The sequence below is a fragment of the Pteronotus mesoamericanus genome, unplaced genomic scaffold (genome assembly GCF_021234165.1).
Source record: "Pteronotus mesoamericanus isolate MK-2021 breed Mesoamerican mustached bat unplaced genomic scaffold, CSHL_Meso_final contig_164, whole genome shotgun sequence".
NCBI lineage: Eukaryota > Metazoa > Chordata > Mammalia > Chiroptera > Mormoopidae > Pteronotus > Pteronotus mesoamericanus.
The window spans coordinates 9354504-9373636 of NW_026555065.1; the positions used below are offsets into that span (position 1 = coordinate 9354504).

The following is a 19133-nucleotide window of genomic DNA, read 5'->3' on the forward strand; positions in this document are numbered from 1 at the left end:
TGTAATTCTGTGTGTTAATAGTCTGTTCCTTTTTATTGGTGAGTAATATTCCATTGTATGGATAACATCTGTTTCTGCATTCCCTCTGTTGATGGACATTTGGATTGTTAACAGTTTTGTGTTATTATAAAAAAATTACTATAATGTTTTTGATACTAGTTCATAACTAATGATTGATTAAAGAAGATAAATTTTGAGAAGAGGTAAGGGGATGAAAAATATACTGAGGACTTTTAATGTTGGTCTAATACGTAAGCCCCAGAAAAGCTTAGGAAATTGAAGTTGAGCTTTGTGAAAGCGGGAAAGCAGAAGGAATGTTATATGTCGGCTGTTTTCTAAACCCATACTTATCCTTCAAAATATAGTCCGGGTATAATCTTCTAGAACCCTTCTGTCCTATCAGTTGTGAGTGTCCTCTCTTCACTGCTGTTTATGTATTAGTGAGCCCTCCCTGTGTTTTTATCTAGTAGTTTACATGTCATTGGTCATATGATTGATCTTTGAGAAGAGGCATGGAAGGAATTCAGCTGTTGGCTGGATGAGTAAATTGAATTCAGCAAATATTTAATAAACTGTAGATGATTACAAGGAGATTGAATACTTAAGTTGTATACTCTTTTATGATATATGCTCTCTGTCATTATTCTTGTATTGGTGACGTTTGTTAAGTAATAGTTTTGCCCTCCCATTATTTTTTTGTAAAAAATTAAGGTGATTGAGAATTCCATTGACCCACATTTAGGAAGTTAATGTGCATACAGGCATTCATTTTGAACATACCATATTTTATAGTAAATCTGTAAAGTAGGAATTCACAACATACTTTCCTATAGAAACAATTTAAAATAGGAGACAAATCCTAGTTTTGCAGGTAGCATGAAGACTAAAAGATTATTGGAGTCAGCAGTTTACAGGTTGTTGGTTAATGGATGACCATTGAGAAGAAGCATGGAAATCAGCTGCTAACTGAAAAGTTAAATTCAACAAATGTTTATTGACATGAGAATATACAGCAAAGATTAAGACTTTAAAAAATCTTCAGGGGAATTCTCACTCAATAATAGACCATGATAGTGCTGTAACCTAAACGTCATCAAAGCACTAACGGTGGTACACACTGAAGGTGTCTTAGAGATATTTAGGGAGATTTCCCAGGGGAGCTGGCATTTGACTTGAACTTTGAAGATTGGGGGTAGACTTTTGGCTGCTGGAGATAAGAATCTGTGGGGATATGAGAAAGATTGCTGTTTCTCTGGCTGCAACAGTATTTCACATATAGCTGCAACAGCTGAGAACTTCAGAAAACAAAGTAAACTGGTATCTTCTTTGGCCTGGAATCACTCATTTTCTGTGTTTTAGGTATATACAGTTTCAAATTGAATAAAGGGAAATAACAGCCACTTTGACAAGATTAGGCACATTCAGGATGGTATGGCCATAGACAAATAATGGTCACTTTGAATCACTGTGTTACAAGTTTTCATTACAAGTTTCATTTTTAAAGTTTTAATGATTTGATTTATTAATAAACATTATTTGAGTTCCTAATCTTTACAAGGCATTTTTTAAAATTATATTTTACTGGCCCTGGCTGGTGTGGCTCAAGAATTGCATGCTGGCCTGCAAACCAAAGGGCCACCAGTTTGATTCCCAAGTCCGGGCACACACCTGGGTTGCAGACCAGGTTCCTTGTGAGGGGCACGTGAGAGGCAACTGCATGCTGATGTTTCTCTCCCTCTCTTTCTTCCTCCCTTCCCCTCTGTCTAAAAATAAGAAATAAAATCTTTAAAAAATTATATTTCGATTATGCTATTAGAGTTATAGCAATTTTCCCTCCCCTGTACTCCCTCTGCCTGGTACCCCGCTTCCATCCAGCAATCCACTCTCTTAGTTCATGTCCATGGGTCGTAAATATAAGTTCTTTGGCTTCTCCATTTCCTATACTATTCTTGACATTCCCCTGTTTTTTACCCACCAATTATGCTTCTTAATCCCTGCAACTTTTCCTCCATTTGCCCCATCCCCCATCCCAGCTGATAACTCTCTAAATGATCTCCGTATCTGCGATTCTGATCCTGTTTTGGTTGTTTGCGTAGTTTGTCTTTTTAGATTCAGTTGTTGATATTTATGTATTTGTTGCCTTTTTAATGTTCATAGTTTTGAGCTTCTCCTTTTTTTGTGATAAGTTCCTTTAACATTTCATGTAATGAGGGCTTGGTGATGATGAACTCCTTTAGCTTTACCTTTTACACTTTATCTGCTCTTCCATCCTAATTTATAGCTTTGCTGGATAGAGTAATCTATATTGTAGGTCCTTGCTTTTCATCAGTTTTGATACTTCTTGCCAGTCCTTTCTTGCCTGCAAAGTTTCTTTTGAGAAATCATCTGATAGTCTTATGGGAACTCCTTTGTAGGCAATCTCTGCTTTTCAGTTGCTGCTTGTAAGATTCTTTATCTTTAACCTTTGTCGTTTTAATTATGAGGTGTGTTCATAGGGTCCTCTTTGAATCCAACTTGTTTGGGACTCCGTGATTCCTGGACTTGCATGTCTATTTCCTTCGCCAAATTAAGGAAATTTTCTTTGCTTTTTCAAATAAGTTTTGCTTTTGTTCTTCTCCTTCTGGCACCCCTATGATTTGGATGTTCATGCATTTAAAGTTGTCCCAGAGGTTCCTAAGCCTATCCTTGTTTTTTTGAATTGTTTTTTCTTCCTGCTTTTCTGATTGAATGCTTTTTTTCTTCCTTGTGTTCTAAATCATTGGTTTGACTCTTGGCTTCATGCTCTCCACTGTTGGTTACCTGTGGATTTTTCTTTATTTCACTTAGTGTAACCTTCATTTCTTCCCTTATGTTTTGGCTGTACTCCATATGTTTGTTTCTGTGTATTAGGGAGAACTGTTTTGAATTGCTGTAAAAGGCACTTATAAATTGAGTGGGGCAGACCCTCAAGTAATTGCCAGGGTGGGGGCCCCCACTTTACCACTTTACCACTTTGTGGCTGTGTGTGGAGGGAGGGCTCCAAGAGGGGTCAGTGCCGCTGTTGGCTTCTGGAGGTTTGCCAGCACTCGCCACATTACCAGTCACTTTACCCACTTCACATATGCAACTTGCACCCTTCCAGCTATTGCCCTGGTGGTGAATCCCAGAGTGCGTGCATTTGTATTAATTCTAAGTCCATGTAGACCCTTTAAATGAATTCTCCTGGAAATCCGGCAGTTTCTTCTGCTCCTCCAATTCCCACTGGTTTTTATAGCCAGAAGTTACGTAGATTTATCTTCCCAGCACTGGAACCCTGGGCTATGTGGTCTGCCCTTGGGCTGGGATCACTTGCTGCCAAGGTATCCCTCTCAGTTTTTATCTATGACACATGAATGTGGGACCACCTTTGCCCGTTCTGCCACTGACGCCATGTCTCCACACCTCTCTGCCAGTTTCTGGGACTCCATCCCTCCTACCCATCTGGATGAATGTTGCTTCTTTAAATCCTTGGTCATCAGATTTCCATATAGCTTGATTTTCTGACTATTCTGGTTGTTACTTGTTTTGAAAAATAGTTGTAATTCTCTCTGATTGCATATGGAGGTTAAGTGTGTCTACCTACACCTCCATCTTGAAGTCTGGTCCCTACTTTTCATGACTTTGAATCTTTCTTGACAGTCCCTCTGTCCTGCAAAGTTTCTGTTGAGAAATCAGCTAGCAGTCTTATGGGAACGCACCTGTAGGTAACTAACTGCTTTTCTCTTGTTGCATTTAAGATTCTGTCTTTATCCTTTGGCATTTTAATTATGATGTGTCTTGGAATGTATCTCTTTGAATTCATCTTGTTTGGGACTCTCTGTGCTTCCTGGACTTACATGTGTATTTTCTTCACCAAATTAGGGAAGTTTTCTTCCATTGTTTTTTCAAGTAGATTCCTCACTTCTTGCTCTATTTCTTCTACTTCTGGCACCCCTATTGTGTGAATGTTGAAACAGTTAAAGTTGTTTCAGAGGTTCCTTACAGTATCCTCACTGTTTTGGATTCTTTTTTCTCTTTGCTGTTATGAGTGTGCTTTTATTTGCTTCCTTATATTCCAGTTTGCTGACAAAATCAAATTCTTGGCTTCATCTACTCTAGTGTTGATTTCTTGTAAATTATTCTTCATTTCAGTTAGTGTTTCCTTCATTTCTGACTGGTCTTTTTTTATGCTGTTGAAGTTGTCACTAAGTCCATTGAGCATTCTTTTAACCAGTGTTTTGAACGCTGCATCTAGTAGAGTGCTTATTCCCGTTTTTAGTTCTGTTTCTGGAGTTTTGATCTCTCCTTTCATTTGGGCATGTTTCTTTGTCTCCTCATTTTGGCACCTTCCCTGTGTTTGTTTATATTTATTAGTTAGAGCTGCTTTGACTCCCTGTCTTTGTTGTGTGGCCTACTGTAGTAGGTGTCCTGTAGGGTCCAGTGGCAATGTGTCCCCTGTCACACTTGCTAGGTAACCTAGACGCACCCTTCATGTGGGCTGAGTACATCCTTCTCTTGTAGTTGAGACTTGATTGCTGTTGGCAGGTCAGTGGGAGGTATTTATCCAGGCCAGTCAGCTGCAAAGACAGACTGTGACCACTGACCACCAACCTCTGCTCTTCATGGAGAGTCAGCTGTGCAGGGGCAGGGTAGTGGTGTTTCAATATGATCTGTAGCTGTCCACTGGGCGTGTAGGTTCTGGGGTTCCTTGGGTGGTGCAGGCCACGTTTAGCCCCCTACCTGTATTTTGCCCAGGGCCACCTTGATATAAAGTAGTATGAGATGGCTGCTGCTTGTGCTGGGCTTGGAGATTCCCAGATGAAGCCAAACTGTGAATCTAGGCTGGCTACTGCTAGTGCTGGGCCTGGGGTCACTTAGCAAGATAGACAGGGACTGTGGGTTGTGGGCTTATTACTAAGGCCAGCTGTTGCTTGTTTGAGAGTAATTAAGAAGTTACGAATCATGAGCCACAACCCATCATTCATATGGACAAGCATCTTGGGTGGACCCGTATGTTGGGTGGGATGAAGTCTTTGTGGATCTCTACAGCAGGGCAAACAGTGTTAGCCGTGTTGATGGAGTCTCAGATATGGTACCAGCCCGCTGTTCTTTGGTTCTGTTGGGGGAGAGTTTAGAAATGCAACTATAGCCTCTGCATGTCTTTCTGGCAGAAAGTTATTCCTCATCTCTCATCTTGATGCCAGACACTTCAGGTCCTCCCTGTGTGCCACTGGTGCCTTTCAAGCTGTTCCCTGGTGCTGGAGCTCAGGAGTGAGTCCGAGTAAGTCCTTGTGTGGGTTCTTTAAGAGGAACTCCAAAAGTTTCTTCCACTGACTGAGTCACCACTGGTTTTTGGAGCTGGAAATCATGGGAACTTAATCTTCCTGGCACTGGAACCCTGGGCTGTGGGGCTTGCTGCAGGGCTGGGATTCCTTGCTCTGGAGGTATCCCTCCCAAATTTTTATCCACCACATTGGATGCAGGTCCACCCCGTTCTGTGTCTCTCCCCCTCCTAGTGGTCTGTACAGATGTGGTTTTTTTTATTCCATAGTTGTCAGACTTCCATTCAACTTGATTTCTGATCATTCTGAATGATGGTTCTGTATTTTAGTTTTAATTTTGTTGTGGTTGTGCAAGGAGGCGAGCTATGTTTACCTGTGTTGCTATCTTGACCAGAAGTCAAGACATTTTAGATACTGTAGATAAAGTGTTAAACAGGGCAAAGGTTTCTGTCCTAATGCACTTTAGAGTCTAGTGATTCTGTGCTTCATTGATCAGAATTATAGAGCAGCATTTTTTCTACTAACCTGATGTCCATGTTCTTACTGGCCTCCAACACTAAATTTTGTTGAAAATCACAGGTGTGGGTGTGATGGGACATGCCTGGCCTAACTCCCCACCTCTGTTCTTGGCATATCAGTGTTATGAGTACATATGGAAAACGGGACCATCTTCAGCTTCCTCTCTTTCCTGGAACAGTCATAGTATGCCTCTCTTCTTATGGTTACTCTTCACTCTCCCCAAACAGAGACTTGGCAAGAAGGATGGGGAAGGGGGACTAGGGAGAAGGGGACTCCTATCCCCTGGAATTAGAAGTGGGAGGACTTTGGGGGTCTGCTCTACCCATTCTTTCTGCCCTGTTAAAAAACAAAATTCGACTGAGTAAATATTAAGACTCATTAAGACCTTTATTCAACAGTTCATGAATTAGGCAGCATCTTATCCAGCAGATAGAAAGGAGCTCCGAGGAGCAGTTACAAAAATGAAAGACTTGAAAAAGTGAAGGCTATACAAAGTGAAATTAAAAAAATATACAGGGAACCAACAGTGAAGGGAAGGAAACCAGGACTCAAATCAATGATCTGGAGCAGAAGAAAGAAATAAACATTCAACCAGAACAGAATGAAGAAATAAGAATTCAGAACAACGAGGAGAGACTTAGGAACCTCCAGGACAACTTTAGATGTTTCAACATCCGAATCATAGGGGTTCCAGGAGGGGAAGAGGAAGAGCAAGAAATTGAAAACTTATATGAATAAATAATGAAGGACAACCTCCCCTATCTGGTGAAGGAAATATACTTCCAGGAAGTCTAGGAAAGCTCAGAGAGTCCCAAAGAATTTGGACCCAAGGAAGCACACAACAAGGCACATCATAGTTACATTACCCAAGACTACAGATAAGGAGAGAATCTTAAAAGCAGCAAGAGAAAAGGAGACAGTTACCTACAAAAGAATGCCCATAAGACTATCATCTGATTTTTCAAAAAAAAACCTTACGGGCATGAAGGGCTGGAAAGAAGTATTCCAAGTTATGAGAGGCAAGGACCTACATCCAAAATTACTCTCTGCTGCAAAGCTATCATTTAGAATGAAAGGGCAGATAAAGTGCTTCCCAGATAAGGTCAAGTTAAAGGAGTTTATCATTACCAAGCCCTTATTATATGAAATGTTAAAGGGACTTATATAAGAAAAAGAAGAATATCAAAACTATGAACAGTAAAATGACAAACTCGAAACTGTCAACATCTGAACCTAAAAAACAAAAACAGAAACAAACTGAGCAAATAACTAGGGCAAGAACAGAATCACAGAAATGGAGATCACATGGAGAGTTATCAGTGGGGAGGGGGAGGGAAGAGAAGGGGGGAAAGTACCAGGGAATAAGAAGCATAAATGGTAGGCACAAAATAGATACGGAGGGGTTAAAAATAGTATAGGAAGTGGAGAAACCAAAGAACTTCTATGTACCCATGGACGTGAACTAAGGTGGGGGAGATGCTGATGGGAGAGGAGTGCCAGGCAGAGGGGAATAAAGGGGAGGAAAAATATGGGACAACCGTAATAGCATAATCAATAAAATACACTTAAGAAAACAAAAACAAAATGAAGGACTTGTAGAAAGAAAGGAGCTGGGAACAAGGAAGTTATACTAGTGAAGAGTGATTGGTTATGGTAAGTCACTTTCCTTTAGGGAATGGCAGTGGTGTATTATGCAGATTACCTCGCTAATGTTGACCAGGTGATTCCTGATTGTTGGGTTTAAGATTCTGTGTCTGGGACAAGCTCAATCTGCCATTAAGTCAAGTCTTGATTTGGTAGCATAGGGCTAGCATAAGTGACTCGATTTTAGGCTTGTTGTCTTGTTTTTCACACTTTGAAACTCATCATGTTTCCTAAAAAAAAATAAAACCTACTTTTCTTTTGCTCTCCAGTGAATCTGTGTTGATTTTTGGCAACTTTGGGAATAAGTGACATATTCATGGACAAGGACCCCACCCACCTACCCCCTAGATATTAACAAAACAGTTTTTTTATGCATTATCTGTCTGTAGAGCCACTGTATTTTAAATTCAATTGATATAATAAAAGTTGGATTATTTTATTGGATTTGGTGATTCATAGCATATTATTTGAGGGATCACACCAAGTTCTGACTGTTGGAGAGTACATGATAAGCAAGGCTTTGGACTTTGCAATCAAATTCTTTTTTTTTTTTTTTTTTTTAAGATTTTATTTATTAGACAGAGGGGAAGTGAGGGAGAGAAATATCAATGTGTGGGTGCCTCTCGTGTGCCCCCCACTGGGGACCTGGCCTGCAACCCAGGCATGTGTCCTGACTGGGAATCGAATCCGTGACCCTCTGTTTCACAGGCTGTCTCTCAATCTACTGAGCCATACCAGCCAGGCTGCAGATTCTTAACCTGCTAGTCATAGAGAGGGAGGGATGCCTTGCTGGGATTAGTGAGGTTGCAAGATCTACCTTAGTTAGTATGGAGTGAGATATGGGTGTTTTATGCATGGTTCTGTTGGGCAGAGACTCTGAACCATAAATGTTCCCCCTTCCTGGAGTTGATAATTGAGAGTTAACCAGAGCTATTTCCTGCTTGAGGCTGGTATTACAATATATGTATTATTTATATTTGTACCTCCTACAAGAAAACAAAAGCAAGAGGTTGGCATGCAGAGGAACTGGAAGAAAGGCAATAGATTTAAAGCTGGTCTTTGTTTTAAATAGGCTGACTATTCTACACCAATGACTCATTCTTTGTGAAAGAATATGCTGTTTGGCCTTTTCAGGGGAACCACAGTGCATCCTATGATTTAGCGGCTCAATGAGGGCTTATTCATTAGTTGAACAAAGGCTTTTTCTAGAAATGGGGATTATATTTTAAGTATTTTTAGGAGGAAAATGTCATTGTTCATTTTCACAGTTAATGTGAGCAAGGAAAATAGGCCCTTTTAGAGAAGTTTTTAAAGGTATATAGGAAAACTTTTATACATGATCTTTCTTTTAAATTGGGAGAATTTTGTGCTGACAGAATTTGATGCATGTATAAATACTGCTTTGTTGCTTTGAAAATATTTTTATCCTAATTATCAAGCTTTCAAAAGGAATATGTGTCTTTTATTTATGATATATAAAGTACAATTTACAAAGAAATAAAATATTCTGATTTTCTTTTTAAATATTCAGATTTTTGATGTTACTAATGTCTTAAGTTACATTGAACTATGCAGTTTTAGTTTTCATTTCCCTGTTTATTTAAAAACAATATAAGAGAATTTTAGTATTTTGATAAATTTTAAAGAGCATCAAACTATTTAAATTTTCCCCATTGATTATTAAAATCTTTTGGCATAGTTTCAACTAGCCTGCTCAATTTTACTGCCTGTACTAATGTAGCAAAGTGAGGACTGCTAGTGGTTAATTAGGTAAATAGGATTGAGAATGGACTCTGAAAAATAATAGTATCATTGCCAGGTGGCATTAATGAGCTGCCTGAGGTTTCAGATTATGATTTTTGAGTGAGAGTAGCCATAGTTACCAGTTTTTCTCCAGCTTCATTCAGCTGCAGTGGTATAGATAGAGTTGAATTTAAACAGAATTTGGTTGAGAGTTGGGAAGTGGTTGTCTAGGAAATTAAGGCAAATGCAATGGAGTAATTATAATAATAATTCACTATTGGATTTAAGGTGAATAAGGAAAAGAAAGAGAACATCCAGTGAGGGGCAGTGAACAAGGTGGTAGTATTGGTAGATTGAAGGGTCTCAGTGGTGTTGAAGGATTGTTGGAGTCCAGAGGGAATGTTCTAAAAGGAAAAGTGGTGGAAAGAAACTATGATTTACAAGTTGAGGTTATGAAGAGGTTTCAGTTATCAGTAATGACAGATTCAAAAGTGTGACCATGTAAGTGAGAAGTTGAAATAGAAGATGACTATCAGAGAAAAGATGATATGAGTATATTGGAAGGGTCATCAGTGTGAAAGCTGTAATCACTGAGAATTATGTAGGATAGTGTCAGAAAGAGTGACAATGAGTTAGGAGCTAAAAAGAAGAAAATAGAGGTAAGTAGTGACTTGAGGGGCAGCAGATACCTACAATAAGTTGGTATAGTGCCAGGAATGTCCAACCCATGGCCCACATGTGGCCCAGGATGGCTGTGAATGTGACCCAACACAAAATCATAAATTCACTTAAAACGTTATGAGATTTTCTGTTTGTTTTCATTAGTGTTTGTTTATTTAATGTGTGGCCCAAGACAACTCTTCTTTCAGTGTGGCCCAGAGATGCTAAAAGGTTGGACACCCCTGGTCATTGTCTCATGCCTCTGAAAGCCAGTCACAATGAAAATAGTCCTAATGGTCCCAAGGCAGACAGTGGTAAATAGCTGCAAGTGTTCAGTGAAGTGAGGAGCACGGGAATGTCTTCTAAGAACAGGAAGTATTCTGTGGTTCCCCCTTGGTTTCTGCTGGAGTCCTTCTGAAGGAGGTGAAGAATGCTACAGAAGGACTCTCTTTACTCGAGCCAGAACATGGATCAGAAGAGGTGTTTTTCTGAAACATAGATACTCTCTTCTTGATTCCAGCCAAATACAACCTATTGGAGTGGGATAGAGGCAGGGAATCTTATTGAATCTAGGCCATCTTTTTGCCTTGGGGAGTGATGGCCTGCTAGGTTGTGGTTCTGTTCTTAAGTTTCTGCTGGCTTCCTTTCAAATCTTGCTGATACTAGCCTATAGGCAGTGTTGTATTACACTGGTACTTCTTTGCCTTCTGATTGTATGGAGGAGTGGTAGAAAGAAATCTGCACATTGTATCTATATCAGTTATATGTATGCATGTACATCTATATATATTTTTGTGTATATAAATAATCAACTATGTATTTTATCAGGTAGATTAGATACCCATCAGATGCTGCTTGTGTGATTACGTTAATCTTAATGTTTGTAATAAAGTAAAATTTGCCACTCTAAATGTGTCTCTTTGGCATGTGGATTATTTTAGGCTGATTATTTTTAAGAAACAAAAATTTAAGAAATTTTTCTTTTGACTTCCTCCTTAAGTGCTTAAAAGAAGTTAAATAGGGGACTTATTCTAGGAAAAGGAGATATCACCATAGATAACTACAAAGAATTTGGAAACAGTGTGGTGGACTGGGGGAAACCTAACAAGGCCTGTTTGTATTTTTTTTTTAAAGATGTTATTTATTTATTTTTAGAGAGAGGGGAAGGGAGGGAGAAAGACAGGGAGAGAAACAGCGATGTGAGAGAGAAATATACATCAGTTGTCTCTTGCCCCGCAACCCAGACATGTGCCCTTGATCAGGAATTGAACTGGTGACCCATTGCTCTGCAGGTTGACACCCAAACAACTGAGCCATACCAGTCAGGGCAAGGCCTGTTTGTTCACGTTCCTCTCTGTGTCCCTTAGTGTCTGCATGGCATGGCAAATACTCATTCTTTTTCCTCTCTGTGAATGTCTTCTTCCCGTTTGAAGTCGCAGGCCCCTCCCCCCTTCTCCTTAGCTCAGAATGTTGTATAATCTTTAGTTACCTTGCTGCCCTTTGGGCCTCATATTCTTAGGAACCTCCTGTGTGTACAAAATTAAATTTGATTTTGTCATGTTAATCTCTCTCATGTCAATGTAATTCTTATACCAGCCAAAAGAACCTAGAAGGGTAGAGAACGTAATTTTCCTCCCTGACATGTTCAAATGCTCAGCATCAGTGCCACTGTATTGATGACACAGTGTCATTGTTTTTAGTATTATTAATATCTGGAAAGTATATTTTATTGGGATACTACGTATCCCAATACGTAGGGGTCAGGGATTGCTGATTACATATAAATCAGGCATGAATACTCTTTGGCTTCCCTTATTACATTAAAGAAAATGATGCTAAGTTGTTTAAGATAGGGATATTTTTGTTCTATTCTTGAATTTAGTTAAGAGGTTCAGTTAAATGCTGTGTACAGGATTTGGAAGCTATAAAATTCTCTAATAAATACTTGGAAGCAGGTCTTTTGTGCCTGTGTAGGAACAGATTCAAAATATATTTTATAATATACTTTGAATAAAGGTAAATCCTGGTTTCAGTCATGATCAGATTATGGGCTTTGCTATTTCTCAAATCTGAATAAAATCAGGCATATCAGCTGCCTCATATGGTGGATCTAAACTAGATTGCTAATGAATCTCACAGCCTTTTTTTGCTTTCTGAAAATGAAAATCTTGAGTAAATCCTTTTTTTGAAAATGATAATAGTATTTATTTCTCAAAGCATGCAATATATTTAATCTGGATATTGGAGAGTCTACAAGCCTGTATCTTTAGTTTAAAAATGGAGTTAATTACTGTACTAAATCTGTCTTCAACTTAACTATATGACTGATTATTTGGCAAAAGTTTTATCTTAGAACGAGTGAAAACTAGTTATAAATGAAAACATTTAGAAAACTATAAAAAATGCAAACATTACTAAAGAATTTAAGATATGCTAGACCAAGATTATTTTGCTATTGTCTGTGATAAAAAATTTGCCATATAGCTAGTGGAGAACAGACATAAAATGAGTTATGTTCTTGACAAAAGTTTTCATTGTGTATTAAGGTAATCCTAACTGCAGTACCAAACAGCCCCCATATTCAGTGACAAGATGTATTAAAAGCTCTTCTCTCACTATGTAACAGTTTAATGTGAGTATTCCTTATCAGGCAGCTTTTCTTCCATAAGTGAGTAGGAATTCAGGTTACTTCATTTGTTGCTATACTGTACGTAATGCTGTTTCCAGTTATCTTCTACCCGCCATTCAGAAGGGAAAAGAGCAGGTAGGACCCTGGCTGGTTCACTTCTCTGCTGCTCACATTTCTTCATCTAGAACTAGGTTATATCACACCTAGCCTGGATGGGACACTGGGAAATTTAGTCTAGAATAGTACTTAGGATAGCGAGGAACATGTTTGGTCATTGATTGTCAAACTGTGCCGAGAGCAGAACTGGTTACATGATTGATAAACTGTTAGGAAGGGTTTTGGGGAAGGTTGTATATTTTGATATACAGATTATTCCCCAGCACCATACACTTTAAAGGAAAAAATTTGGTAGTGGTGAGGCATGTGGGATGGGGAGACCAAGTATGGTAGACATTCAGGGGAAGTCATCTGAAAGCAGGCTGTAATGATTTAAAATCACAGGCTTTTCATTTGAAAGACAATGTAAATAGCTTTTTTTTAAATTTTGGGAGGAGAGTCATTTATGTCCATGCTCTCGTGTCTGCCCATGTTTGTGTGTGAGGGACAGCAGTTTGGGTATGAAGGTTATTAAGATATTTTATGAAGCTTTATGATTTGAACTGTAATTTAAATAGCTCCTTTTTTTATGTGTTGGTAGATGTCTAATTCAACTCTTAAGAATTCTATCAAATGTTGTTAAATACCCATTTATTTCATTGAACTTAAATTAGCCTAAGGTAAATGGTAAAATAGATTATTAACTTAACTATTATCTTAATAAACAATCTAAATTAAGGCACCACAAACTAATCCATAAAGGGAAAAAAGAACATAACATACTAATTGAATCATAAGTTAGTTGCTTATCAAATTGTAACAAATTAAAATAAGCTTTTGAAAATATATTACTTACTATTATCCATTTATGGTAAAATACTTTGTATATCAGTACTCAGAGTATTTTTTACTTATCTGCTTAGGTGCTGCCAGAGTCAGCAGAAGGATTCCTCTTCATTTACCTTGTTATCTTGTAAGAAGCAGATAAATTATTTTATTATCCATGATTTAAGGAAAAACTAGCCAAAGAGTCAGGCCACATTTTTAGTTGCTGGATACTGGACTATCCCAATATTGGGTAAAATAGCACAAAATAATGGATGTATAAATAATATCAAACTGTGAACTTGAATTTATATGATAGTTAAAATGAGTAGAAAAATTCCAAGAGCTCTGAAGTCCATTAATGGAATAAAGAACTTAAGTGTGTATATACACTTGTCCACAAGTATGCCTTTACATTGTATTCTTGACATGGAGGAACATTAATTTGTGGTCCAGGCAAACTAGGTTCTATTAAGAATATGGGCAAGACTCATTGGGATAGTTTCAGGTTGAAATTATAGTAGCAGAAGAAGGCATTGTGGTGATGGTACCCCAAATCTCCTAAATGGTGAGAATTGAAAACCTAGGCATATTACACTGTAAAACTTTCTAGCCTTTGTGATGGATTCTTATTAAATATATATTGATTGGTATTGTATTTTCACTTTGCTAAAGCTGGTTTTTGAAATGATAAAGTAATGAATATATTAGTTTTTTTCCTAGTTCATCACTTTGTTACTTTTCCATTTCAAAATCATTTGTGCTTGTTCCATTGATACTGCAATCTTTTAATTCTGATTTAATTTTGAAAATTTCAAACTTAGAAAATGTTGAAACAGTTGTACAAGGAACACATACATCCTTCTCCCAGGTTTACCATATTTTAACATTTTACACCTCCCCAACACACTTTTTTGGGGAATCATTTAAAAGTAGGCTGCAGACATCATGAAAAATCACTGCTAAATACTTGAGCACACATCTCCTAAGAATATGTACATTTTTCTAAATAACTATAATAGCATTTTATCCCAATGAAATGAACATTAATAATGTCATTTAGTATACAGTCTGTAATAAAATTTCTCCAGTTGTAAAAAATTTTTTTTGCATTTTTTATCATGTCTCTTTTAGTGTCTTAACTCCCAGGCTCCTCCACCCCTCATTTCTCAAACATTTTCTGTTTTATAATTCCATTGCCTTTTTTTCACATGTCTAGATCAGTGACTTATAGAATGTTCCACATTCTCAGTTTGTCTGATTGTTTATTCATGATTAGATTGTTACCATATTTTGGCAAGAATACTGCACAGGTGAAGCTCAGTGTTCTTAACTGCATCACAACAGAAGGCACATACTATCAAGTTGTCCTAGTATTGGCAATACTTAATTTGATCACTTTTAAATGAAGTGGTAATCACTATATTGTTTGGATCTGAAGCAACATTTTTTCTCTGTAATTATTAAGCAGTGGAAGGATACTTTTAGAGACTATGAATATCCTGTTAACCTCACATCTTTTACCCAATGGTTTTAGCACCCATTGATGATCATGGCCTACATTAACTAATATATACATGTAAAATGGTAACTTTTAAGTCTAGCATTTCTTTCACATGTATTGATTAGAATTTTATAGCTGTTGCAATCTTGACTCTTGATAAAAACTAGTTTAAAGTTTAATAAAGTTATTTACATGTAGGTAGGTTGTCCATAACTTTTATCTTCTACCTGCCAGTTTAGATTTGTATTATAGTATTTAATTTGTATTTTCAGTGAAATAGGTTACTGGTGTCCACTTCAGGTTCTAGGTTTTTATTAAGAAACTACCTGCAGTGTTCCTAATTATAATTCTGTGGATTACGTCTATAAGCTACTTAGAGATTTTCAGTGTTCTCCTCTCATTCATGTCTTGGCATTTTATTTTGATAGTTCTTCTAATTATGGTTACTAGATTGAATTATAAATTATGTTCATGAACTAATGAGGACCTTAACAATGGAGAGAGATATGAACTTCAGGAGAATGTAGGGAACTTTTAAATGACTACACTAAATTGAACAGCTATCTGGAAATAGAACCAATTAAGTTAAGGATAACTTAATCATTGTTTAATTATAAAGTAAGAAAAATGGTGGTAAAATAGTTTTTGGTTTATAAAGCATTTGTTTGAATTACATATTGAGTAAATTTTAACTGTCTGCTTTTATTGTACCAGGAAGCATATTTCTAGGTCACTCTTTTGAGGCCAGTTGGTATTCATTGAAGGAATTCAAGCCAAATATAACATTATATTAACCTAACTGTAGTTCACATTGAGGTGGCTTTGTACTTTGCAGCATGGGAATGTAATGTGTTTGAAGGGAAAATTTTAAATTACAAAACGAAGTAAATTGCAGTATTAAGTTGTTCTGTATGTCCAAAGTGAGAAAGGTTGGGAAAGTTAAACTCAGAATAAATCATGATTATTGTTCTCTTTTAGAATTCACAAATCATCTATATGATAAAGATCTAGAGGCCAGTGATGTTTCATTGAGGCAGAACTTAGGAACCTACCAGGTTTGAAAATTAGAATGCCAGCATAATTCCTTTCCTATATTACTTATGAGAATTAAAATTTCATTTATAAGATAATTATAAATGTGACAGTAATGATATTTCTTCTTTATGTTTTAGACTATCCCCATAAATATGGTCCACAGGGGGGCTGTGCAGATCATTCAGTATTTGAAAGGATGAGGAAATATCAGATGACTGGTGTAGAGGAAGTAACACAGGTAAGGATTTTAAAACTAGCTTGCATTTAACAAATGGAAATAAAGTTGGGCATGTGTTTCTGCATTAAAAATGTATGTTCTAACCCTGGCCAGGTAGCTCAGTTGGTTAGAGCGTTTTCTGATGTACCAAGGTTGCAGGTTCAGTCTCTAGTCAGAACACATACAAAAGACAACCAGTGAATGCATAAATAGGTGGAACAGCAAATCAATCTTTCTCTCTCTCTCTCTCTTCCCCTTCCTCTCGCTCCCTAAAATCAGTTTTTAAAAAATTTTAAAAATACATTTTCTAGAATTTCTGAAAGATTTACAACACTGTAGAGAAATACGGGTATTTTTTAATGTTCAAAGCGGCCGATTAGCTTGCCTATAATAAAGACATGGTGCTGAGATACGAATATAAATCTGTGTGACTCAATAAACATTATACTGCACGTCCAAAACATACCCAGTCTTACATGTTTTATCATAAAATTTTTAAAACATTCAGTCTAAACTTGTGTTTTCTATAAATGTAAGTATTTGTATTAGCATAAAAATTAAACTGGCCAACTTCCCTTTTTTGCCTGGGACTTCCCAGTTTAATGTTGAAAGTCATGTGTCTTTAAGCAAAGTGAGATTGTTTGACACCCTAATAAAAATCTCAGTGCTGTTGATACTTTAATTGTAAGATTTTTCACCATTTGACTACTGTTCTTTTATTCTTTTTTTCTACCTCCTTTTTCCTGTTATAGGTATTTATTCAAAACACAAGTTTAAAATGAAAAAAAAATATCATTTATCATGTAATTTAGACATTCTTTCTAAAAGTAATGTTTCTTGAGCTACTTGAGTTATAAATGCAGAGTTGTGTATTCATCTATAACATGGTACAACCAATTCTATTTTAGGTGGGTCTTTCAAATATAAGTGAGATTTTATTCTTGCATTCATTGAACAACTATGTATTGATCTTCTGCCATATTTCAGAGACTGGTAGGCTCTAAGAATATGTGGAGATTATGATAGAGGGTTATCCTCTAAAAGTTTATAGTTTAATTGGAGACACAGTAACAATTGAAGGTAAGGGATAAAAGAAGATTAAGCATAGGGTAATACTCTATACAGAGGAGGAATTGATAACCTAATTTGGGAAGTAATTGAGGACAATAATCTTAAACTAAAAGAAAAAGCAAGAGTTAGGTTGGCCCTGAATATATGGAAAGACAGGACAAACAGTATACAGGTGTACCTTGTTCAGAAATTCCTCAGGTAGAAAAAGAATAGGTGATGGAAGCACAGATTTATACAAAGAAGTGAAGAGCACGACACAGTAAATATGTAGATAAATATAAAGGACATCTTTTCTCATTTGAAAATTTATTTACAAGAGATAAAAAAAGATATTTCATGCAAATGTAAAGGAAGAAAAGCTGGCATAGCAATACTTATATCTGATTAAGAAGACTTCAAAACAAAGGACTTTAGTAAGAGACAAAGAAGGACACTATTGTAATTATAAAGGGAGATATCCAACAAGAGTATATAACCCTTGTAAACATTTATGCATACAACATAGGGGCACCTGAATATGTAAAGCAAATCTTGATTTATAGGGAGAGGTTGACATTAATACAATCATACTAGGGGATTTTTTAAAAATATGTTTACTGATTATAAAAGAGGGAGGGAGAAAGAGAGAAACATTGATGTGAGAGAGAAACGCCAGCTGGTTGCCTCTCGTACATGCCCCAACCATGGATTGAACCTGCAACCCAACTATGTGCCCAGACTGGGATTCGAACCCCCCAATCCTTTGTTCATGGGATGGTGCTCCAACCAACAGAGCCATACCAGCCAACACTGTATGTAGTAGGGGATTTTAACACCCATTGACATCAATGGATAGATCTTCCAGACATAAAATAAACAAGGAAATGGTGGCTTTAGACAATACACTATATGTGGATTTAATGAATTATCTTCAGAGCATTTTATCCCAAAGCAGCAGAATATACATTCTTTTCAAGTGCACATGGAACATTTTCTAGAATAGACCACATGTTAGGACACAAAACAAACCTAAATAAATTTAAGAAGAGTGAAATCATATCAAGCATCTTCTCTGACCATAGTGGTATGAAACTAGAAATCAATCACAAGGAAAAAAACCCTGAAAAACTCACAAAGACATGGAGGCTAAATACCATGTTACTAAACAATGAATGGGTTAACAATGAGATCAAGGAAGAAATCAAAGTTTATCATGAAACAAATGAAAATGAAAACAAAACCACCCAAAATCTGTGAGACATGGCAAAAGCAGTCCTAAGGGAAATTCATAGCATTACCGGCCTACCTCAAGAAACAAAAAAAATGTCAAATAAACACTCATATATACTTAAAGGAACTTGAAAAACAACAACAGGAAGCCCGAAGTAGTACAAGGAAGGAAATAATGCAGATCAGAGCATACATAAATGAGATGGAGTTTAAAAAAATATACAAAAGATCAATGAAACCAAGAGCTGGTTCTTTGAAAAGATCAGCAAAATTGACACACCTTTAACCAGACACAACAAAAAATAGAGAGAGAGAACAAGAGCCCAAATAAATAAAATCAGAAATGAAAGAGAAGTAACAACTTACATCAAAGGAGTTCAAAGTATTATAATAAACTATTATGAACAACTACATGCCAACAAATTGGGCAATCTGGAGGAAATGGATAAATTTCTAGAAACTTACAATCTTCTAAAACTGAATCATGAAGAATCAGGGAATCTGAATAGACAAATTACAACTAGTGAAATTGAAGCAGAATAAAAACACTCAAAACAAACAAAAGTCCTGGGCTGGGTATGTTCACAGGTGAATTTTTACCAAGCATTCAAAGAAGAACTAACCTCTGTCCCTCTCAAATTATTCCAAAAAATTCAAGAGGAGGGAAGATTCCTGATTTCATTTTACAAGACCAGCAGTATC

At 36.8% G+C, this 19133-nt stretch overlaps 1 protein-coding gene across 2 annotated transcripts in view; it reads left to right on the forward strand.

The window, feature by feature from the left end:
- Positions 1 to 19133, forward strand: part of ADAM10 (ADAM metallopeptidase domain 10) — a 126690-nt gene that overhangs the window by 62865 nt on the left and 44692 nt on the right. For both annotated transcript variants that reach the window (XM_054565359.1, XM_054565358.1), the window contains one exon: positions 16072 to 16172. In XM_054565359.1, coding sequence (XP_054421334.1) covers positions 16072 to 16172 — 101 coding nt within the window. The remainder of the gene's footprint in view (positions 1 to 16071; positions 16173 to 19133) is intronic.